The sequence below is a fragment of the Pristis pectinata genome, chromosome 21 (genome assembly GCF_009764475.1).
Source record: "Pristis pectinata isolate sPriPec2 chromosome 21, sPriPec2.1.pri, whole genome shotgun sequence".
NCBI classification, from domain to species: Eukaryota; Metazoa; Chordata; class Chondrichthyes; order Rhinopristiformes; family Pristidae; genus Pristis; species Pristis pectinata.
The window spans coordinates 10227502-10252230 of NC_067425.1; the positions used below are offsets into that span (position 1 = coordinate 10227502).

Consider the following 24729-nt stretch of genomic DNA (forward strand, 5'->3'; position numbering starts at 1 on the left):
CCGAACAATTTCCCTTCATCCTGTACACATGTAACCTCCCGGGAGAGGCAAGTAAAACAAGAGGAAAAAGCTCAAGCAATAAAACTGTAAATGGAAAATATTATTCTGGAAATTTCTTCTCCAAACTCAACAGACACAAAAAAAATAGAAGTAGCAGCAGCCACCTGACCCTTTAAGCCTGCCCACACTCCTCCCATTCAATAGAGTCATGGCTGATCTTCCCCAGACCACAAATCCTCTTCTATGCCAGTCCCACACAGCCCCCGATCTTTCAAAAGTACATCTACCTTCTCTTTAAATCTCTCTAGCTAGTCTCCACAACCCTCTGGGGTGAAGAATTCCACAGATTCATCATCCATTGACAGAAAAAATTCCTATACACCTAAGTTTTAAATTACCGCCCCTTACCTTGTAACTGTCTCCCCTTGTTTCTACTGGAGGGAGAGGCTCTATCTCCAGTAGAAACATCTCAAACATCTATCCTGTCATGTACCCTTACGATTTTATTTGTTTCAATAAGATCATCCCTCATTCTTCTAAACTCCAAAGAATACATGTCTAATTTTTTTAGCTGCTTATAATAGGAGGGGCAAGAGACTGCAGGTGCTGGAATCTGGAGTGCAAACTAACAGCCACAGGAACTTAGCAGGTCAAACATCACCTGTGGAGGTGTCTTCTGTCTGACCTACTGAATTCCGCCAGCAGTTTGTTTTTCCTCTCATCCCAGGAATTAGCTAACAAACACCCTCAGGACTGCCTCCAGTGCTCATATATCTTTTCTTAATCAAGCGGACCAAAATTGCACATAGTCCTCCAGATGCAACCTCAACACCATGTACAATTGTAACACTCCATCTCTATTTTTAAATTCCAATCCCCCAGCAACAAAGACCAATATGCCACTTGCTTTCTTAAATGGTTGAAACAAATCAAATAATGGAAGTCCTTACTGGACAGGATTTATGTGACATCTTATTTTGGCATACAATTCCTGTGGTTGAGTCAAGCTATGGAAACTAACTTGCAGCACTTTTCTTAGTGTTGAGTATTTCTAGAGTGATGTTATTTATAATTTCTATATGTGCCTGGATCAAGTGTTATCTGTAAAAACATTTAAAAAAAAATTGCAAAACTTAGGATTCTACAGTCAAAAAAAGTTTTAACATAAAGGGGAAAATAGTTTTGACAACTTTAATACACTGAAAAGTACTGATTGACACGTTTAGCTTAAAAAACTTCAAAGATGCCCAAATCATATTCAACTGTAACCAGAAAAAGAGGGTATATTATCAGACACCATCTATCAGATGGAGGCAATTAGTAATGAAGTAACTAAGCACGAGAGTGGTGCCATTTTGAGATAAGAGACCCGTGACCCTTCAGTGAGTGACCGAGGAGGAATCTGACTAAACTTTCAAACAGCTTTGAAGATCATGAGCATAGGTGTGCATTTAACAACCAACCACTGAGATAATCATGAAGGATACATAGACTATAAAAGGTTCAACTAACTGCTGGGCCTTTCACTCCAGTTAGCTAAGACAGGGACATCTTAGCTTAATGTAAGAATATGTTGAAAGATTCAGACTAAGTCATTGTTTGTCCAATCATGCAATTGAGGAATCCAGTTCCAATCCAGTTATGTCTCTTGATTATTCTGTCTATTAGTAACTGAGTAAAGATAAGCATGCGTTTCAAGGCAGATTAAGATCTAAGAACTGAAATAGAGCACCCAATGTCCGATTCATGATTGAAATAATCTCTACACAAGTCTGAGCACCACAGAGCAAATGCATCCCTACCATCTCCAAACTGCTTAAATTCAACACTTAATCACTTCCAAATATCCCACAATTTACATTTTGCAGAAAAGGACTTGGTAAAGCTGCTATTCAGATCTGCACTAAGCTGTCATTATCACTTGTATTAGAAAAATAGCTCTGATGATACTATAGAGGACACTCCATTTACATTAAGGGCAAATTACACTACACTGCCATAAATAAAGGACAATTGCATATGTAGAAGCATGCTTGTGCTATTCTCCTCTGCATGCACAGTGGGCACCAATGGATGGGGAAGGCTTTGTGTGTAACCACTTCAGTATTCAATGACCAGGAAAAATTCTCATTATTGCTGGGGATGTTGACAAAACTGAACTGTGGATCTCGAAGCTTCTAGGGGCAGCAGTAACAATCCTTCACTGTTGCTGGGTTGAATTCCTGGAGCTCCCCACCCAAAGCACCACAGGAATAGTTTCATTTGGGGACTGCTGCTGTTCAACCATCCAGCTCAATGCCACTTTCAACAATGCCCATCCCTAATTGTCTTGAATACTGGCCTTCCCAATGATGCACACATCCCATAAAAGAACAAAACAAACTTTTCAGCTCTTTTACTTCTGCGACACAAGCACCACTGAAACACGGACAGAAAGGCATCAGGAGAGATGAACTAAACTCCACAAACTGAGATTGACTGTCAGGACTGGTAAACAATTTAGGAAAACAGAGGGAAAAAGGGGAGAATGAAATGAAGTAATACAAATGCTTCAAGTTATTTGTATTACTTTATTTCATTCTCCCCTTTTTCCCTCTGTTTTCCTAAATTGTTTACCAGTTAAAAAGCACTTGCTATTAAGTTATGTTGAGTCAGAAACATTGGCTAGGATAGGGCCTTTCTAGCCAGTACTCTTGTGCCAACTCTTCAATGAGACCTTCACAATCCTTTTCCCAGCCTCCAGCCCCATTTACAGACAGCATTCCTAAATGGGGATGCTTTAGTTGCTATACACCTGCTTCATATCACCCTACCATCTGGATGAAAGTTCAAATTTATATTCACACTTCTTCCACTTACCTGAAGATATATTTTGAAGATATGTTTAGCGGATCGGGTGATTAATTCAGTCACTCCAAGTTTCTAGTGGTTTAAAAAAAAAATTGAAAGTATGTCAATAAAAATACTTCATTTTGTTTCGAACACCACTTTGAATGATTGTGTTCAAGTGCAGTTTGTTTTCTTAAAAAATTTATTCATTTCCAGCATGTAGGCAAAACTGTCTCGGGCACTAATTATTGCCCTTTCCTAATTACTGAACAGCTTGCTAAACCATTCCAGACCGCAGCAATGAGTCAGCTTCATTGTTGAGAGGCTGGAGTTACAAACAGGCCAGAGCCTGTAAGCACGGCAAACTTCCTTCCTTCAAGGATTAATCAATCAGCCGTGTTTTTATGACAACCTGGTAAGTTTAAGGCTCACTATTAGAATTATTTGCTTTCTAACTCCAGATTTCTTTAATTATTTGAATGGAATTTCCCCAGCTGCTGTGGTGGGATTCAATCTCATGTCTCCATAGACTCGTACAGCACAGAAATAGGTCCTTCCACCCAACTGGTCCATGCCAACAAAATGTCCATCCAACTTAGTTTCATTTGCCTGCGTTAGGCTCATATCCTTCGAAACCTTTCTTATCCATGTACCTGCCCAACTGTCTTTTAAAGTTGTTTTCACACCTGCCTCAACCACTTCCTCTGGCAGCTCATTCCATGTACTTACCACCTTCTGTGTAAAAAAAAGTTTCCCCTCAAGTTCCTAATCGTTCCCCTCTCACCTCATACCTATGCCATCCAGTTCTTGATTCTCCATCCCTGGGAAAAAGACTGACTGCATTCACCCTCTCTCTCCACCTTATGATTTAATACACCTCTAAGATCAGCAGGCTAGGATAACAGTTGAGTAACTTAAGCACAATGCAGTGTACCCAACTTAATTTTAGATAATGATTTCTGATTAAGTAAAATGCTCACACCGGCTGCTTTTTATGGATTTTTTCAGTAATATTAGTTTTGTTAGACCAAGTAATTAAAACCAACAAGTACATACATAGATATGGTCCAACTGCTGCCTTGCTTGACTCTTTGAAACAAACTCCACTATCTTGGCCATGTAACGGATGTTGATGCCTCGCTGATGCATGGCTTCTGCTAAGGTGGCACCATCCATTGGAAGCACAGTGTGATCCACACAGTCTTTTATCTAAAAAGACAGACAAACATTTTTTTCCCCCCTCCTCTGGATGCAAAGCATGCAGACAAGAGCAGGCTGCACAATCAAAAAGGTCAACATATTGAAGAGAAACCTGTAAGATCCACAAGGAATCAAAATTACAGACACAAATGAGGGGCATGTCGTACGTTAAAAATGCTTATTTCAGGCAATAAAACCCTGGATTACCAACTACCCCATCAGCTACCCTGGATCATCAACCCTAATTCAAAAATTCAGTGTTATATCAGATATTGAACACATTTGTAACTGGGTTTCCACCCAATTCTAGGCACTTAAAAAGATTACATTTGTGGCTATTTCAATAATAACTATTAAGACAACTTGAATTGCAGTTTCCCATACAACCGACCATTCTATTTTGGTCTTTATGTATTGCTCCCCCTTAAATAAGACAAGAACACAGACCAGGTCACGCATGAAATGGATCACAGTGACACAGACGGAAACAGATCTGGGTGGCAGCAGCTTTGGTCAGAAGATGGTTTAAATGAAAGATAGATTTTAAAATCATGGAGAAAGGAAAGCAGACAAAGAAAACATCCCGACAGCAGTAAGGGAAGAAACTGCAGAGGCCCTGAGCTACAATCTTCCAAAGATCCAGAAGATCAGGGAAAACTGCAAATATTACACCCTTATTCAAAAACATGGTGTAGAAATAAACACAGTTACTACTGACCAGTCAGGTTAACCTTAGTGATGGGGAAAGTTCTAGGAAGAGGATTATCAGTCACTTGCACAAGTGTAGATTGATTAGAGGAAGCCAACATGGATTTGTTAAATGCAAATTGTGTCCAACTAATTTGGTACCCAAGATTCTGCAGATGCTGAAATCTGGAACGATCTGTAACTAATTTGGTAGACGTTTTTCATTAAGCAGTAGAGTATGTTGAGAGAAATGGAGTTTGTGGTATATATGGACCTCCAAAAGGCAATTTGATAAGGTGCCACATAATATGTTGGTCTTCACTAGCGAAGGTCAATAGCAGCGTGGAAAGAAAATTGGCTAAGCGGCAGGAAAGGGAGAATAGCAGCAAAAGGGTTCGATATTTAGATGGGGAGGGAAGGGGTGGTGAGGTATATAGTGGAGTTCCCCCAGAGGTGGATATTGAGACCACTACTTTTTGTTAATGTATCTTAATGTCTTGAACTTTGGTGTACCTTGCAATATAAAAAGTGTGGCATTGTAAAATGTGAGAAGAATGGCAATTGCCTGTCTGTCTGCCCACTCCACGCCAGAGTGGGCAGACAGGCAGCATATGAAATACGAAGTGTTACCTTTTGGTAGGAAGTTCGAGAAGAAATATAAGCTACAGTGGATAATTCTAAAAGGACAAACATCTTGGGGGTATGTACATAATTCGTTGTCAGTGGCAGGGGAGGCTAAGAAGGTGGTTAAAGTATATGGAATCCTGGGCTACATAAGCAGAGGCAAAGAGTGGAAGTGCAAGGAAGTCACAATTGAAGTGATGTTTAGTGCAGTGTGCCATACTATAGGAAAGATGATAGCAAAGGAACAGAAGGCGATTTCTGGGATAACTACATATGTGCCTAGACGAGAGAAACTGGTGTTGTTCTCCTTGGAACAGATGGGGTTGTTGGAGGATCTGATATACAAGTTTATTTAAAACACAAAAATGTATAGCACAGAGAGAGAAACTGCCCCCATTGTTGGAGGGGTTGAGAACCAAAGAATTATAGAATGACGGGCTTATTAAAAGAACCAAAAGTGACACAAGGAAAAAAAGCCTGTTTTTTAAAATATTTCTTTCATATATAAAAAAACCAGTAAGTGTTTAGGGTCTGAAATCACTGTCAGGAGTGACAATGGAAACAGCTTCAATTGTGGTGTTCAAAAAGGATCTCAATAATTATCCAAAAGGAAAGAATTTGCTGGGTTACAGGGATGAACTCGATGGGCCAAATGGTCTCCTTCTATGCTGCAACCATTCTGTTAATGAAAGAAATTATTTTTCATAATTGCTGCTCTGCATGAAAACTTAAGGATACTTTTCCTGTCGAACAATATTAGCCAAAAATCACACAAGAACAAGTCACCTAATTAGATTAAATTTATGACACAGGGCTAAAAAGAAAGCAGGTGATTTGCTCTACAAGTGGGTTGGCTGAGGGGCTCCTAGTCAGCTGGAAGTGATCACGACACCACGTTCAGTTCTTACCAGCGTTGGAATCTGGCAGGAGAGCAGGAAGGCTGCTGCGTCTTTAAGCAACTGCTTCTGTTTCTGGAGTTCATCACAGCTGGTGTCATGGAAACGAACACCTGTGATAAACAAAATGTCATCAAGATGAAACACTCCATGTTCAATATCCCCAAAACAGGCAGGGAATGAGGAATGCATAGCACGGCACCTTACACATCTGCAGCACTCATTACCTCTACATCACCGAGCTTGATCATTTGCCCTGAACATCACCTACCCCCCAAGTTGCTTCTAAAACACAGACTTCACTCTTTGGATCATTAAAATAAATGGGGACAATTTTGTTCAGCTTTACACAAGGTTCTCAACTAAACTGATTTGATTCCCATGCTTCTGTTTAAATCCTTGTGGCAATGGTAAAATTCCATATACTAAAACTGTACTACAATTTAACTAAATCTCATTAGGCAAAATTTCAAGCTTCTTTCTTCCCATGGATTTTAGCTTAACATCTGAAAGCATCAAAGACTTTTGTTCTTCTATCACTTTGTATTTCCACCAACTGTTATAAATCGTTAACATTACAGAAACAGACATGGGCGCATTTCAATAGATTCCTCAACCCTGATGAGTAGACTAACAACTCAAATGAAAAGTCCTAGTCCAATGAACTATAGAACTTATAATTGGTGTAAGTGACAAAGACATCCTCTATATTCTTGACAAGAGGACATTGAACTAAAACCGGCAATATAGTGCTTATGGGTGTAAGATCACAGCTGTCAAAACTGCCACATCCCAGAATGGCATCACAAGACCAAATGCCTTGTACATTTTTCTTAAACACACCTGGTGAAAATATGTCTGGGTTGAAGCGGATATCAAAGGACGTGCTGCTGACAGAACCGACTGCTTTGCAGGCATTCAGAATGACTTCCTTACTCTTTGGGTCAACTGTGAGCATTAAAGACAAAATGTCAGACATTTCTAAAACCAACATACATAAACAGAAGTGCTGCAAATTGTCCCATAGAAATGCACAGAATCAACCACCTTTAAAATCAGACATGCATCTTAGAAAACTAAGAGTAGAAAGGAAACAAGCAGAAAAAAATATCAAAGTTGGCGTTAATTATATCATTGAGGGTCAACGGTCAAATTCACTTGGATGACTTTTAACAAGTCTGAGCTGTTAGACTTTAGACAGAATGCAGAAGGAAATCCAGGAGACGACTACACATTTCATATGCAGAACTGGTGTTGAAAACAATCAATGACATCCTGATTAAAGCACACCACACCCATTAGATCACAGCTGTTCAACAGAACAGCTTCCAACGAAGTACCTGTTCCATCCTCTGATGCAATGGATTCTGCAAGATTTCTAGCTTGATCTAATCCTGAAAGGTTTTCCTCAGCCTTACCATCTTCAGACATAGTTTTGCCGATTTCCATAGCATCAGTGGTGCAAGAGCTACCATTCTCTGTCACAGTGGGACAATCCTTCTCTTGCTTGTTGGCCTTCTGCTGCATTAGCTGCAAGGCAGCCAGTTTCATGAAGACAAGATACCTGGGAAGAGCAGAAAGGGAGTTACATACCAGAGAAATAAGCTCCAAAAGCTAATACTATAGTAGTAATTAATCATTAAAAGTACTAGACCCCAATTATGGACAATTTGTTAATGAACACAAGTTAATGCACAAGGTAATAGGTTCAGGAGACTTTGGAAACAAAAAGGCACCCAGTGTCTGGATCCCACAACTATATTGTAATAGCTTACGTAGCATAGCTGAATAGGTTATTTTAAGAGCCATTTACAATGGTAAATGTTGAGTCAAATGAGAGGGCAAAAATGGTCTAAAAAGTGTCAAAAGGGTAATGATGCCAGATTTTCCTCACCCAAGAATGTTATGCATACTTAGGTCAACAATGGTACAGCTTACACACAAGCTGGAAATAGTTCCCAGATCAATTTCCCAATGTAGTGAAGTTCAGACTTAAAAAAAACAGCAAAAATCTATTTCAGTAAAGCTTTGTAATCTTACCAAGTCAGGCTGATAAAAGGATAAATTTTAAAGGATGCGAGAACCCACAGTCCTTCTCAACCCAAAACCCCTGGTCATTTTTGGTTTTTCCTGTGCACATTTTAGCAATACAATCTAATGCATTGAAAACTCACCACTTAATCAATGAGTTAATTACCTACATGTATTACAGAACTTCTCTCCTCCCTCAGTCAAACTTCATATGGGACCAAATCATTTAAAGGCCATAGTGTAATTCACAGCAAAAGTAAAGTCATAGCCATGCACTGCAGAGAGGCAATCAAGGATCACTCACCCTCCACACTTCCCAGAATCTAACAAACTCACGACAAGAGCTGTGGTTCGTTGGAAATACAGGGTCAGAGCATTTATTGTGAGGAGGCCAGTGAAGATAACTGCTGGCTAGCTACAGTGACCTGACTCATTGATTACACAATTCTAGAAATGAAAAGCACAATCCACACAAAGTTGGCAGTTTTAATGTAACCAAATAACACATTTTGAATCATGTACTGAGAAGGGAGGGCTTTTAAAAAAGAAACTTAAAAAACACTTATAGATCTATTATCAGAAAGTGAGTGCGTAAATACACACTGCACAATGAGAGAGATTTCTTCCACTTCAAGAATCTACTCTAAAACCTACTCCCAAAACTGCTGGTCCTCAGCCCTGTCAACAGCCAGTAGGAGGCACTGGAGTGCATATATATGAAGAGGAGGAAATTTCCAGTTGTGTGTTCTGGTTGTGCTTTGAGAATGATGGAATTCTGGGGACTATGGTTTGTGGGAAGTGTCAAATGAAATTGGATTTAATCATTGCTAAGGAGGTGGGAGCAGGATCAACCCTTGCTCACTGGCTCTGCCCCAAACTGCCAACCCCATCCTACTAAGATGGCAATATCCCTTTTAAGAGCCACTCAGCATGACCAAGGTCCAACATACCTTGTAACATTATTTATACTTCCAAATCTCACCTGTGCTCTACAAAGGCTTCAATGAGCTCCTGTCTGAGACAGGATAGCCTGTGCCGATGTTCCTTTGGAAAACCCATCTTGCTGCATTCCTCTGGGAGCTCTTCACCTTCCACAGGGAGGAAGTTCAAGTCCGGTGGGAAAGTGCGCAGCAAGTCCAAGATGTAATGGCGGCTGTCGTTCCCAATAATCCCTTTGCACTCGACGGAGGAGCACAGCTCCACTTCCTCATTCTTGTCGTTCAGTACATTGTGCTTCTGGATCTTCAGAGGCCTCGCCGTCTTCTCCAACAACTCCAGGTACTTGGGGTGAGACACAACTGTTTTGCCAAAGTCTATGGACCCATATATGACGCTCTGCTCTTGCTCTCGTTCCAGAATTCCAGGAATGATCGACTGCGCGGTTACCCGGTAGCCTCTATAGTCCACGACCACGGTCCCCAATGTATAAAGTCCTTCCACGTCAACTGCATTGTAGGCCCGAACGCCATTCAGGTCATTGGTGGGAGCCACATAGGCCGCATTGTCTCCACCCAAGTCCTTGTAGTGGTCACGGACGTCAAAGCCCAGGCTGAAGAAGATATTGTTCCAAATGAACATCTGCATTTTGGTTTCTTCACCTGGATTGATGGCCATGACGTTGCCATCTATCACTGCCATTGCTCCTCGAGTGGCAGCTGCAGCAAAGTCACTGTGCACCTTTTGAAAGACAATGCAGACAGCAAATATCAGTGCTGTCACTATAGTGGACGTGCACATTACAGAGAGCAGATGGCACGGCTCGCTTAGCATACTCACACCTCTGGAGACTGATGAGACACCAGTCTCTTCTCTCTTAACTGCAAGAAATGCAGTAGGGCAGGACAAGGGCATAATGCAATTACTCAGATTACCAACAAATGTCGATATTTAATGGTTGGACCCAGTGAAATGCAGTACACCAAAATGGAATACTGGTGCTATAATTGCTTTTCCAGCTCTCAAACCTCTGCTGCTCTTATGACTGGTGGTAGGGGTACCTAGACATTGCAAGAGAGCAAGTTCCCCTTGAATTTTCAATCCTACCTCGTTGGATTGCTTCCAGAGCCAAACAAAAGTCTGGACCCTCAGCCAGCCCTACAATGATGGATTTCAGGTATGACAGAAAGGAGCCCCAGGACTATTATAGTGATACACAAATTACTTTGTTTCCATTACTCTGAACAACATGCACAGAGGGAAGAAATTACTCAAATGCTGACAATTATCAAAATAATTTGACATTTAGAATAAGACCAAAGGAAATACACAACAGTGCAAACAATTATTAGGTTATAAATGAGAACAGAGATAGATTTCATTTTACCTTGAAAATAGCACGTTCACGGAGAAGTCTATCCGGAAGGTTCTTGCGGGGAAGCTCTCGGGTAGTTTGCAGTTCTTCATTCCAATCCCTTGTCTGCAAACATATGGAACAAATCGTAAAGATACGTTTATGAGGACAGTATTTCATTGTTTTTTTTTTAAACTGGAATTCCACTATTAAGTTCAATTCCTTGAGTCAATAATGTAGGGCAAATAAAGTTATGCAATCACTGAGTCCCAGATCATAAAAACAAACCAGATAAAGGCTGGTGGGTGATTGGTTGTATAATCCCTAGCAAATTGTTTAAAGGGAAATGTGTGTATTTGTACAAGATTTCATAACATCGTCCACGCATCCTACAGTAGCTTACAAATAAATAGACTACATTTTAAAATTGAGTTCTGTATAAACAGCACTAAGCAATCAATTTGCAAATAATCTAATAAACATGGTTGAGACAACCAATGGCCAGGAGATTAAAAAATAACTCATCCTATATTTTAATTTACCCGAGTTTAGCAGCTGAATAAGAAAATTCAGCAATGCTGCACTGAAGTGTCAATTTAGATTATGCAAAGTGTGTAGTGGGGTCCAATCACACAAACCACCCGACTCAGAAGTGGGAAGGCTAACAAATGGTGCACCTTTCACTTTGTAGTGGATAGCACCTTCCCCTGATCTCTAAACACAGCAACACCAAGCTCCCTTACAGCCACCCCAGCTGAAAATATTAACTCAACAAATCACATTGAGCAAATCTCAGGTCCTTGATAGACTATGGGCTTGCAGTACGACCCACAGGGACTACTGAAATGTATTGCAATAGTTTGCTTCCAAATTGAAACGGTAAACTAAAATTATGACTGGATATTTATTTATAACCAATTGCAATGTGATTATTGGAGCACCAACAGCTCCCAGATGCCTAACTTGGACTTCGCCTGCTCCAGACTTCATCGCAACCTTGGTACAAACATGGGCAATAAAAACCAACATCCAAAGAGGAGGCGAGAGTAACCACACTTGACATTTGGCAGTACTTGATCAAGGAGCTGTGGTAAAACTAAAGTTAGTGGGAATCAAGGAAAATGCTTCACTGCCAGTGAAAAATGCTTGTGGTTATTGAAGATCAACGATCCCAGCACAACACTGCACAAGTCCCTCCACACGCTGTCCCAGGCACTACCTCCTTCAGCAGTAATGGTAATGACTATTCCTTCACTGAAACTGCTCACTGATGGTTGCAGTGTTCCATCCACAAGTCCTCAGGTAATGAAGCAGTCTGCCTGCCACATTTAGACTTGGGCTGATAAATGGCAAACAACATTCATTCTACACAAGTGGCTGAGAATGGCCATTTCTAACCAACTCCTAACCACCTCTCTTGGATGTACAGTGGCATTACCATCAACACATGGGGATCGATGGTTTTGCCATTTGGTTTCTCAATGACTAGAATCCTAACTGGACCAACTACATAAATGCTATAGCTATGAGAGTAGGTCAGAGGATACAGATTCCAGAGAAGCCTTTCAAAGATTTTCCACCATCCATAAGCCATGAATCAAGCATGTAATGGAATGCTCCCCATTTTCTGGGAAGAGTGCTACTCCAGCTTTCAAAATTCAAGCTCAAACTCAAGACCATACACAGAACAACCTTAGTCTGGCACCTCATCCACCCCTTACGTATTCACTTCCTCCACCTTTGATGCCTGGCGGGTGTTTGCACCACCCATAAGACGCACTGCAGCAACTCATCAATTCTTTGATATCATCTTAAATAAAAATTGACGCCTTCCATTTTGAGCGATAAGAGTTGCAGGCAGACGAGGACACAAGCATCTTCGAGTCGCACACCAACCTGACTTCAAAATATATCACTGATTCCCTCTTGCTGCGGGGTAACAATCCTGGAACTCCCCATCTACAACATCATGGGAGTACCTTCGATGAAAACATAACGGTGGTTCAAAAAGCCAGCTCACCACCACCAAGGGCAATTGGGGATGGGTAATATAAACTGGCCAGTGAGGCCCATAATCCATGAATAAACTAAAAGTGCTTGGTCCAAGCAGGTAGCTCTCCATTGAATGATGGGGCTAAACAGAAGACAGAAGCAGGCAAGTTTCCCTTGGAACATTAGCAACAATCTGGGTGTGGGCAGTCTTTCCACAGGTGGCGTTCTAACCAGGCTGGCCATCGTACATGACTGCAATGAAGTAGGTTGGGAATGGACAATTGAGAAGGGAAGTTCGTAATGGGAGAATGCTACGGTTGCCACATTTTGTGTTGCCCAGTGCACTGATTATAAAACTACACAGCAATACCTGGCCTGGTATGTGTTCTTCATATCCCAAGCGTGAAGTGTATGCATCTTCTGCGCGGACGCAGTCCATGGCGTGCTCCACTGCTGGTGCAGTCCAACTGTACACCTGGAAAGGAGTTGCTATCCTCTCAAAAGGGTGCCGCTGAACCCTACAGATCAATTGGTGCACAGGTCAGTATTCTAATATTTTACTGTTCTTCCCCCCCCCGCCAAGTAGCAAGTGGGTGCATTTCAAGGTAACACGACACCGTATGCATTGCATTGCAGTAAAGCAGCAATTCTCAATACACAACTAATACTGCTGAATAGGTTTATTTATTTCTAATTCTGTAACAGGACTACAGACTGAATGATGCTGGTTGTGGCCGATAGTTCCAATGTGAACTGCTAGGATTCTGCCACACACAGGCAAGGACATCCTGAAATTACGTGAAAATACTGAGTCCACTGTCAGTCCACTCCATTACTGGACTTCATGCATTTCCGAGGTGGAGACCGATCATGCTGAGATTCCCCACTATTATGTTGATGAATCCACCTCTATGATCGGTCAAGCAGCCCTATTTAAAAGAATTATTTTAAAATAGTAATTGCTTTGAATGTTTTAGTATGATTTCAATTTCTTGAATCATCTACAACAATTTTGATTGTTTTTAAAAATGTCTCATATCAGAGACATCTGAAAAACTGACATCACCTCCCAAGTTTGACATGAGAGATTCCACCTCCAGGCCAAGGCTGAGGGTGTTGCAGGATCAAAGCCCAGTCACCATTGGAGGACAGGCTCTCTCACTGCCCGGCTTCCGAGGATGGAGAGTCAGCTCATTTAGCCCTCTGCACCTAACTTGGGAAAGCGAGGACTGGCAGGGGCAGGAGACAAGCTGAACCCAGCTCGACTTGGTCCAGCATCCTCTGAATCTACTCAGATTCTGGTGATTGCAGAAGATTTAAATTAGCCCACTAGCTTGAGGTTGTCTGAAAAGTGGTTGCAGTCTAATTTAACCATCTAAGGTGTTCCACTTCCAGGGCTACGACACTGAAAGGAAAAGCACAGAACTGTAAATTATACTCCTCGCATGGCCAAACCAATATTCTGCACAGGTCCATCATCACCTCTTTGCTTCTGTATTCAATCCTGCCATACACAAAGTTGAGAATCCAATTTCCTCCCTCTGGATGTCAACTCTGTTGTAAAGTGCTTTAGTTAGTTGCTAACTTCATGGCAATAACCTCAGTCTCAGCCTATGGTTACAGCCTAGACTGGATCTGCAAAGGAAATGGATCAGTGAACGTGGCAATGAGACAGAATTAAAATCAGTTCACTATTGTCACGTTTGTTGAGTCAAACAACATTGTAGAGTTGTTCGCTCGGTCACCAGCAGCTTTATTCCCCTTTCAACCAGCTTGCATTTCTCTATGCCTTTCACATCTCAAAGCACATTAAAGACAATGCTGTTGTAATTTGTGCACCGCAAGCACCCACAATTTGTTATTGGAAAACAATGCTAAAAAGTTATTCATTTTCAATAGAGTACACAACTGTAAAGGAGAAAAGTCAATTTGTACAAGTGCAACTCTCACCTCTTCTTTTGCAAGGCAGCAAAATTCTTTTTGAAAGTAGGACTGATCTGACTTAACAATTCCACCAGGGAATGGCTAAGAAAGCTGGGGTTTGCTGGCTTGGGGTTGAAGCTGTAGGCTGTAGACCTGTTGCAAGTAGATAAATCAGTGTTGTACCACAGGCAAAAAATAACATGCATTCAAAAAGATACTGTAATAACACAGTTCTTTACAATTGCTTTAAACTATATCCCACCACAATCATCATACAACTCATACCAAAGGATACAAGACTTTGACTTATAAGCCTTCATATATTTCTTTCAGAACAAAGCCTTTTACAGCCAATTATATAAATGGAGAAACCAATTCACACAGCAAAGTCCTACAACAACAATTCTGGGTAAGAGACAGATTATCTGCTTTCATGATGCTGGTTGATAAACACTGGTCATATCACTGAGGATATTTCCCTTTATCTTGCCAGTGCCACTGTTCACTTTGCATTCAACTGAGAGTACAAACAGGCCCAGTTTAAAATCCAACCCAAAAGATAGTGTCTCCAAAGGTACTGTGCACTGTCAGTTGGCAGGGAAGTGTCTACACACATTTTCCACACTCCGCAGGCCAGGCAGCATCCGTGGAGAAAAGTAGGCAGTCAACTTTTCTCCACGGATGCTACCTGGCCTGCTGAGTTCCTCCAGTATCATAGTGGTTTTCATCTAGATTCCAGCATCTGCAGTCCTTTGTTTCTCTCGCTTTTCCACACTCAAGTCTCTTGAGTCTTGAACCAGAAACCTCACCTGTCAGAAAGTGCCACCAACTGAGATATGAATCCCAAGTTTCCTTCCAGGGGCTTTGTACGTGCTGTGCATGCATTAAGTGATTTAGCTCTTTCCAGATAGCCTCTCCCTGATTGTCAGATTAAATTTTACCACAGCAGATCGCAGCACTAACATTGTGCAGTTCACATATAAATGAAGGGAAGTGTTCCCCCTTGCAGTGACCTACTAATCCAAATGTAAAGGCTTCACCAATATAATTCTCAATGTACATGAGAATATGTGATTAGAGCCACAGATATACTACATACGCTTGCAGTTGGTGAATCACGCTCTTGCCTACATAATTGTTACATTCATAAATGTAAATCACCAATACTATAATATCACAGAATGGAAGTAATGGGTTCAACCACCTGGTCTCTTGATCATTCATGAAGGGCGAAGCTAAGGCAGACTGGGGGGTGGGGGGTGGGGTGGCGAATGCAAAGGAAATGGAGAGTATTGTTAGAGAGCAACCACTATACTTCTTCGGTAATGTGGGCACAGTCTGCTGGCCTATTTCACTCAGTTGGAGGCAGTTTCTGCTGACATATGCTAGTACATGCAAAATCAAACTGGTAGTTGTAGGTGTTCATTTTGGTGAAACTGCAACTCTACAGGAGTTGGGTGCACTGCAGTGGCCTCCCTGTTTCAGAGTGACTGGACTCACTATATCTGCAGTTGAAGTTTTCATTACAGGAAACATCCTCAAATTAATTTGCTTTTACTGGATTTCTACCAAATGGAAATTAAGTAACTGCAATTGGTCCTTTAAATTAGAGCCAGAGGATATAGCAGAAAGTACACAAGGCACATGAACTCCAAGCCTGTAAGTTCCAGCAAAAGGTTTCTTCCAGATAGAGTCACCCTCCTCACGTGCATCCAAAACTTTCCTCAGGCCAAGCTTCTAATTATACTCATGACCATGGCAGAAACCACTTCTCCAATTCATAATCAAAGAGTGCAGGAAAATGGAGAAAGAAAATTCATAACAAATGACAGACTACACTGAAAATGCACACAATACTTACTGATTTGTGTAAAAACCTCGTGTTGAAGCTGTAATGCTAACATGTCGGTCTTCCATAGTAACCACATACAGGTACATCAGATCACCATGCATCTTGCGATTACCTGGGGGAGGGTTCCAGCCACTCATGGTTAACACTTTCAGGCACTGCAGAGGCTGTAGAATAAGAGGAACAAAAGGAATTAAAACTATGCAAAGCTATGTCATTTAAGACTAATTTACACTGCATCTTACAACATGCTTTTGCAACAAGGTTCGAGGGAAGCACCAACCAATCCAGGAGCTATTCCAGACTCATCCTCAAGTTGCTCTTCTTCCAAAGTCACTCCTGTCCAGGAGTAAAATCTATCTTGGATAAGCCACAATTTCCTCCCTTTAGCCATTAGGAACACTGAAGCCACTGCACCTCACCACAAGCTTATCTCCAATTCTACCCCTTTCCCATCTCTTGCCTCAGATATCCCCTGGACTCTCACAATCGATGTGCCCTGGTTGATCCTGAGCTCAATTTTTGAACTACAATCCTCATCAGTATAATGACCATCTACTTCAACCTCCAGTAATTCAGAATGCAAGCCTCTAATCCAACCCTATACAGGACTACTGTGAACAATTTTGGTCCCCCCCCAGTTAAACAAAGTATATCAAGTTCATTGAAGGTGCTTCAGAGAAGGCTCACTAGGTTAGTCCCACTTATGAAGGGTTGCTTTATTAAGAAAGGTTAAACAGATTGGGACCTTACTCATTTGAGTTTAGAAGAATGAGCGGTGATCTTATTGAAACATACTAGGTACTTAGGAGACTAGATTCTTGTAAGGAAGAACCTAAAACTAGAAGACAGAATGCCCGCTTAAAACTAAGATGAGGAAGAATTTCTTCTCTCAGGGGGCTGCAAATCTGAGGAATTCCTTGCCAGAGAGAGCTGTGTTGCAGAGTGCTTGGGGACACTTAATGCTGAGATAATTTGGGTTCTAATTAGTAAGGGAATCAAGGGTTATTACAAAAGACAGGAAAGCAGGCTTGAGAAATGTCAGATCAGCCAGGATCCTTCTAAATGGAGGGTTGCAGTGGCCCAAGTTTCTTCTGCTAATGGCCTTTATTTACTTTCTCCTGAACATCTCACTCTGTTGGCTTCATCATTCCAATGCTCTCCCTAAGCATCCATCATAAATTTCAGCTCATCCAAAGCTCTGCTGCTGTCTCAGTCCACTAATGCTTCAAAATTTAGAATGCCTTGTCCCTCATCTCTAATCTCTTAACTGTTCCACAATCACCCAAGCCAATCAACCTACACATCCTCTGATTTTGCCCTTTGGTGTACACCGCTGGGACTTCAGCCCCTCTGAGGTTCTTTTCTGAAGCCTCTCTCCAAAACCATTAAAACCTACTTGTGTCACTAACCTTCATCACTTCTCCTAATATCTCCTTTGTCTCAGTGCCCATTTTATTGTTATGCCTCTGGAATGCTTTTCCATTCAAATGTTCCTTTACAAATAAAAGTTGTTGAAAACACTGGTTAAGAAATACCACAGCACTTGCCACAAGATTCATGAACAATTTATCAACAACCACAACTATCTTCCTTTTTGCAAGGTATGACTACAATTACTAGAGTGTTTTCTCCTCAATGTCCATTAAGTTCAGCCTCCTTAATGTCACACTTGGTCAAATGGTGCCCTGATGTCAAGAGTAGTCACTCACACCTCACCTTTGGAATTCAGCTCTCTGTTCCATGTTTGAAACAAAGCTGTGATAAGATCTGAAACTAATTGGTCCAGGGAAAATCCAAACTTGACATCAGTAAGAAAGCTCTTAGACATATAGAATCAGAATCAGGTTTATTATCACTGACATATGTTGTGATATTTATTGTTTTGTGGCAGCAGTACAGTGCAAGACAAAGATGTAAAAATTACTAAGTTGTAAAAATTACTAAGTTACAAAAATAAACAAATAGTGCAAGAGAGGAATAATGAGGTATTGTTCATGGATCGTTCAGAAATCTGATGGCAGAGGGGAAGAAGCAGTTCCTGAAATGGGTCATGTCCCAGGTGATGAGGGGTCCTTAATGACAGAGGCTGCCTTCTTGAGGCACCGCCTTTTGAAGATGTCCTCGATAGAGGGGAGGGTCGTGTCCGTGATGGAGCTGGTTCTCTGCAGCCTCTTGATCCTGCGCATTGGAGCCTCCATACCAGGCTGTGATGCAACCAGTCAGAATGCTCTCCACTGTACATCTGTAGAAATTTGTAAGAGTCTTTGGTGACATACCAAATCTCCTCAAACTCCTAATGAAGTAGAGCCACTGGCGTGTCTTCTTTGTGATTGCATCAGTGTGTTTGTTGGGCCCAAGATAGATCCTCTGAGATGTTGACGCCCAGGAACTTGAAACTGCTCACCCTTTCCATGACTGACCCCTCAATGAAGACTGGTGCGTGTTCTCCCGACTTCCCCTTCCTTAAGTCCACAATCAATTCCTTGGTCTTGCTGACATTGAGTGCGAGGTTGTTGTTGCGACACCAAAAGCGCAACTTGAATGCAGTGTTGACAACAGTGCTCATTGCTTTGCTGATGATTGGGTGGTAATTGGTCGGCCTGAATTTGCGTGGAATTTTGTGAAGAGGACAAACCTGGACAACGTCCCACATCATAGGGTAGATGCCAGCGTTGTAACCATACTGAAACTGCTTAACTAGAAATGTAGCTAATTCTGGAACCCAGGTCAGTATCACAACTGGGACATCGTCCAGTCCCATAGCCTTTGCCGCATCTTGTTCTTAATGCACGTGGCAAGCACAGGACAGGGTGCCACTATATTGCCAACCACCGTTGTACACTCTCCAGGCACAGTTTGCAATACAACCTATAATCAAATTGAACATTCCCAACCCAGCTCTTATTGCTAAACTCTTTTACCCAAAGTAGTAAATTCCATGGTGAACCTGTCCGCATATTAGATATTTAATTAGGTTAAAAATTAAATTACTGCAGCTACTTCAGTCTAGAGAAAGAATTTACTTAGCTAATTCCAGCGTTTGAGCTATTCATCTCCCATATTGAACAGCCTGTTAAGAAGTCATCATAGAAAGTTATCATAGTGACAAATAAATGCTCACATATGCTGTAATACCATGCTTGGTTTCCTCCACTACCTAGTGCTCCATGCAGTACTGGTGACATAGACAAACGAAAGCAAATGGTTTCTATTCAGCATCTGAGTATTCAGAATTACAATACTTTAATACATTATTTGTTCCAACCAGTCCAAATCAGCACTGATTTTCCATGCAAGCAAATAAGCTCCAACCCCATCCACACTCTCTTTTCTCACACCACTACCCAATCTGCCTCAGTGTCCCACTCTGGAAGTAAATTCCACAGAATCTCAACCTTCCTGTATAAACCTTCACCCGATTTCTTTTCTAAATCCCTCATTTGGAAATTTAACCTTGTGTGTTTAACATTTTGGAGACTACCTTCAGCTGACAAGCTGTTCAAATATTGATTGCTTCTTCCTACCCGGTTTCATCCACTCATGATTATAAACAACGGTGCTAAATTCACATATTGGTAATTGTAAAATGGAAAATTTTGAACATTTGAAATTTATTTTTAATTAATGTGGATGTGGGTGAACTTATTGCTGACACTAATTACTCGAGGGGGTGGTGGCAACCTGCTGCTGTCTACATGGTGAAGGCCCTTCCAAACTGCAGAGAGGCCTTGAAGCAACCAAGCTGGGCCTGCAATCTGCTGGAGGAACTCAGCGGGTTGAGCAGCATCTGTGGGGGGGGGGGGGGGGGGGGGGGGGGTGGTAAGGTGTGGGAGGAGAAGGAAATGTTGACATTTCAGGATTTCAGGTCAAAATCCTGCATCAGGATTTGTCTCCCCACTTGTTTAGGGGGTGGTTGAGAGTTTACAAAATCATTTAGTTTCTGGAATCATACATAGGGCAGATTTCCTTCTCTAAAGGGCATCCAGATGCTAGAAGTTTATTCCAAACTTTATTTATTTAACTGATTTTAAATTTACAATGATGGGAGTTGAAACTATTAGTCCAATCCTTTAGATTACTATCAGGGTAACACTACAACTATGCTACAACAATCCCTATAACAAAGACCAATGAAGTGAGAGTGTGTATAAAACAATACCTGGGGCAGAAGTTAGGGTGTTATTTCTGAATGACTTCAAGTTCGACTGAGTCTGTCAAGCTTGAATTCTTGGCAGGAAACCTCAAAACTTCACCAGGTACCAATGGTTATAAAATTTTGACTGAACTGAGGCTGAGATGAATTGACAGATTTCTGGACCATGGGGGAAGTGAAATGTTGTGGTGATCAGCCAAAGATCAGAGATGGAGTCGAGACAGGAGACACTGCAGATGCTGGCATCAGAGACCGAGTTGACTCAGCCTGTATTCTCCGAAGTTTTGGAAAATGAGAGAGCTTTTGAGAAGTTTTGGAATTTTTCACCCGAGAGGGCTGTGGAGTCTCGGTCATTGAGTTTATTCAAAACAGAGCTTTGTATATTTCTGGTTATTAAAGAGAATCAAGGGGTGCCAGGGTACTACAGGACGACAATGTTGAGGTACATGATCAGCCATGATCTTAATAAATGGCACAAAAGACACAAATGCCCCAATGGTCTACACCAGCTCCCTTACATGCCTTTATCCATGCCCCTATAACATCCTATTGAGAAGGCAACTGTGCAGATTACACATATCGAGTCACGTATAAAAGCTGAAATAGTCATTCAACAGGAATACCCACTTGTTTTTGCATTAATGCAAGAGCATGAAGAGAGGCAGTGAGATGCCTGTGAGTGTGTGTGCGAGCTGAAAACTATGAACAATGGGCCAAAAGTAGAACAATGGAGAGGTAAGTAAAACAAAATGATGTTACACATTGATTTTAGAGTGACAGCCTCCGTCACTGCCCAACAGCACAACACAACCTGCAGCAAGCGCCTCACTGGTTCACACTTGATGATACACTACCAGCATAACCTCAAGACAAATAGTTTTGTGCATTGATCAAAAAAATCATTGAACTGAAACGTTAACTCCTGTTCCTCTCTCCACTGATGCTGCCAGATGTGCTGGGTGCATGCAGCACTGACCACTTTTAATTTCACATTTCCAGCATCCACAGCATGTTGCTCTTAGCTTACCTTTGCATCCTTGGTCTGTGGCTGGAGGAAGAGCAAAGGGCGCTCCTTGCTGCCGGGGAGGATGTGTTCCGGGGGCGTGCAGTCTATTTGCTCTAACTCGGAACCTTTCCTTTTGCGCTTTCCACTCTCTGAAAATGAATGGTTTTCAAAACCAAAATAAAAGGAATGAATTTATTGTTTTCTATAACATTTCCTTTCGGTAGTGTTACCATTCCCCATGCACCAGACTTCAGCAGAATATAAATGATGGACAAGGTTTAATTTATATTATGGGGAAATTAGTTAAAAATCGGGCACTTTAATCCACAATTTATTTGCAGTTATGACTCCTTTGTCACCCGCCACCTCTTGAAACCAGAGCTCCCGTCACAGCTGTCAAACTCCATCAAACATCAACTACCAGATGATCAGTACAGAAGTCAAACATCTGTACTTGGTTTTAACAGCTGAACAATGCAAGTCAGGGCTGACTAATCCCACCCTCACTTCGTGGAGAGCAATCAAACCACAGTCAACAGTTCAATCTGCACGGAAATGAAAAATAACTGCTGAGTACATGGTCCGCCATTGTAAACTGCGAAAATGATCAGATAGTGAAATTTTATTAGCTTTAATAAAGCTCACTTTAATCAGAGTTAAAAATTACTGACCATTTTCTCCTTTCCCCAAGGAATCTGCTTGACTGCAGCTCCAAAAGCAGTCACTCAAGTGACAATTATTCATACACTAGACTAGCAGCTGCCGTTCAAAAGTCCCCAGCATATATAACTACATGCTCACACACTCTCCCACCAGTTGAGAGGGATGGTGCTGGGATACACCGGGCAGTGAACAGAAACAGGAACCTTCACATGCCTCCCTTTCTCTTAACGTTTTGGAGACCACCTTCAACTGTGTAATGAACTAACTCTGTACAGTTCAACAATCTTTCATGTTACTCGCTGGATTACTTCTCTAAACCAACTGGACCCTTTAAAAATAAATCTAATATCACAATTTAGTTTCTATAAACACTTCCCATCTATTTTATAAATTGTATGGGGGTAGGTCCCAGATATACATTAAAGTAACATCTATAGTCTACTAAGAGTAACTGGAGGACAACCTTTGAAGTCAAGCCATGACAAACCATACTCGTGCTCTGCTGGGAGCAGGATCTCTTCAAAGCCTTTAGGAATACCTTTCTTCCCTTCACAGTCCAGTACCGAGACACCACTGTCCAATCTCTTACCTCCCAAATCCCCCTCGGTGAATGTGCTCAGGAATGATAAGGAATTGCAGTCTACACCATTGTAGGAATCAGATGGGTCCAAGCTCTTTAGAAGGTCTCTGATATGTCTCACGTGTATTCGGGCTTCCCGGACGGTGTAAGGTTCTTCCGGAATACACACACAGAACAAAACAAAAATGATTAATCTGCTCTGCTTTAGCTCTTTCTCAACACAGCTTGAAACAAAAAGAGAAACTTGTTCAGTTCATTTTCATTAATCTTTCCAGAAAGTTTCTAAATCCTAGCACAGTACCCATTTTAGCAGCCAGTTGTTTAAGTGGTTCCTCATCTTTCCTGAAAATTCAATACAAAATTTATTCATGGACAGTCGCATTTACTGTCCATACCCGAGTCCACCTGACCTGAGTAGGCAGTTAAGATTCAACCACATTGGTGGGTCTGAAGTCACGCATATGCCAGACCATGTAAGAGCACTGGATTTTGTCTCTTGAAGGTTTATGAACCAGATGTGTTTATGCAATAGTATGGCAGTTTCCACGTATACTGTTACAATGACTAGTTTTTTTTCCAGATTTATTTAAATTACTTGAATTTAACTTTCCCAACTCCATTAGTGGAATTTGAACTCTTGTGTCTAGATCAATGTCAGGATCAAGAACCTTAATCAATATGCTTCCATGCCCACTTTGATCTTCACTCAAGTTTAATCTGAAATATTTTCAAGAGAATGATTTTTGTCTCTCTCAGGACGAGCTCTTAACCGCCTCCTTTCCTAGATAAAATATCCAAAGTTCTTCCGCCTTTTCTCAATAACTCCCCACCAGGGAAGTAACCCTCTCCTCATTGCCTTCAGGTGATGGTAGATGCAATGTTCACAGTATCACCCCAAGGGTCAATGCTCGTGATGCCAAGCTTACAGAACTCAAGTTCATGCTCGGAAATGAGGCTTCATGATCATTTCCTGAAGTATTTTGTTCAATTCCCAGCTGAGTTACAAGATGATTTAGAGTCCAAAGATTCTGTGCGAGGTCCACAAAACCTCAAAGATCCTACAATTACAATTAATACACTGACATCTAGGACTGCTGCTGATGTTGACTTATTCATCAGTAAGGAACATAATTTTCCAGACATCTACAGCCAAGTATTTCAAACTAGGAAATAAAACTACAAAGATAAACTTGACCGTTCATCAGCCTGACATAGCCCGAAGAGCAAGGCTATAAGGACCTCCAATAGACGTGAGTAACTAAGCGAAGCGAGAAAGCCACCACCAGGGGCTACTGAACTCCAGTGAGCTAGTCTAGCTAGCGATTTACTAGGCCAGCAGGCAAGAGGGTAGAGGCCAAGAAGAGAAGAAAAAAAATGGTTATGGAAGGTACGAATACCACCAAAAAGCAATTCATTAATGTCATTTATATCTGGTTCAAAAACAAAATCTGACTGGCTTGAAGGGGGTCTGAAAAATGTGACTGAGACAAGTTCTGGAATGCGATCGACAATTGTGCGTTTGGGATTGATTATATTCAAGGGATCCAGTGCAGATAATCAAAATTAGAATGCCCTGGTCCCTGCAGAGCACAGAATCACTTTTGTGTTCTGCTCATACCCCTTCCCTATAACTCGGTTAGTGCCTTGCACTACCACGAACCCCTGGTGCTCCCTCACAAAGGATCACTGTACACCTTAGTATGGAGAGGCTGCCTGCAGGGGCTGACATGAGATGGGTCCAGTTGCTCCATGCTGAGATGTGGGGCTTAGAGCTGTAACCTGGCCTGCATAACGAGTGCAGGCCATTTTGATGACTGGTAGCAACAGCTCCATGTGTTGACGGACCACCTGAATCCTATGATTTCCCTCATTACTTATTGCTGGATGTGACAGAAGCTGCTGTCCCCAACTTTATTTGGCTGCACAGTTCTCCCCGGCCTGAAGATTTACAGAGAACCCACCCAACACCAGCTCTCACAGGTAGCATCTCCACTCTGCATCAC

General features: G+C 41.6%; 1 protein-coding gene across 4 annotated transcripts in view; it reads right to left on the reverse strand.

The window, feature by feature from the left end:
* cluha (clustered mitochondria (cluA/CLU1) homolog a) overlaps positions 1-24729 on the reverse strand; it is an 80888-nt gene that overhangs the window by 26637 nt on the left and 29522 nt on the right. For all 4 annotated transcript variants that reach the window (XM_052035643.1, XM_052035644.1, XM_052035645.1 and 1 more), the window contains 12 exons: positions 22736-22879; positions 21505-21632; positions 16334-16488; positions 14500-14625; positions 12920-13067; positions 10591-10683; positions 9250-9944; positions 7577-7800; positions 7080-7184; positions 6249-6349; positions 3886-4038; positions 2860-2922 (listed from right to left, as the gene is read on the reverse strand). In XM_052035643.1, the coding sequence (XP_051891603.1) occupies positions 2860-2922; positions 3886-4038; positions 6249-6349; positions 7080-7184; positions 7577-7800; positions 9250-9944; positions 10591-10683; positions 12920-13067; positions 14500-14625; positions 16334-16488; positions 21505-21632; positions 22736-22879 (2135 nt within the window). The remainder of the gene's footprint in view (positions 1-2859; positions 2923-3885; positions 4039-6248; positions 6350-7079; positions 7185-7576; positions 7801-9249; positions 9945-10590; positions 10684-12919; positions 13068-14499; positions 14626-16333; positions 16489-21504; positions 21633-22735; positions 22880-24729) is intronic.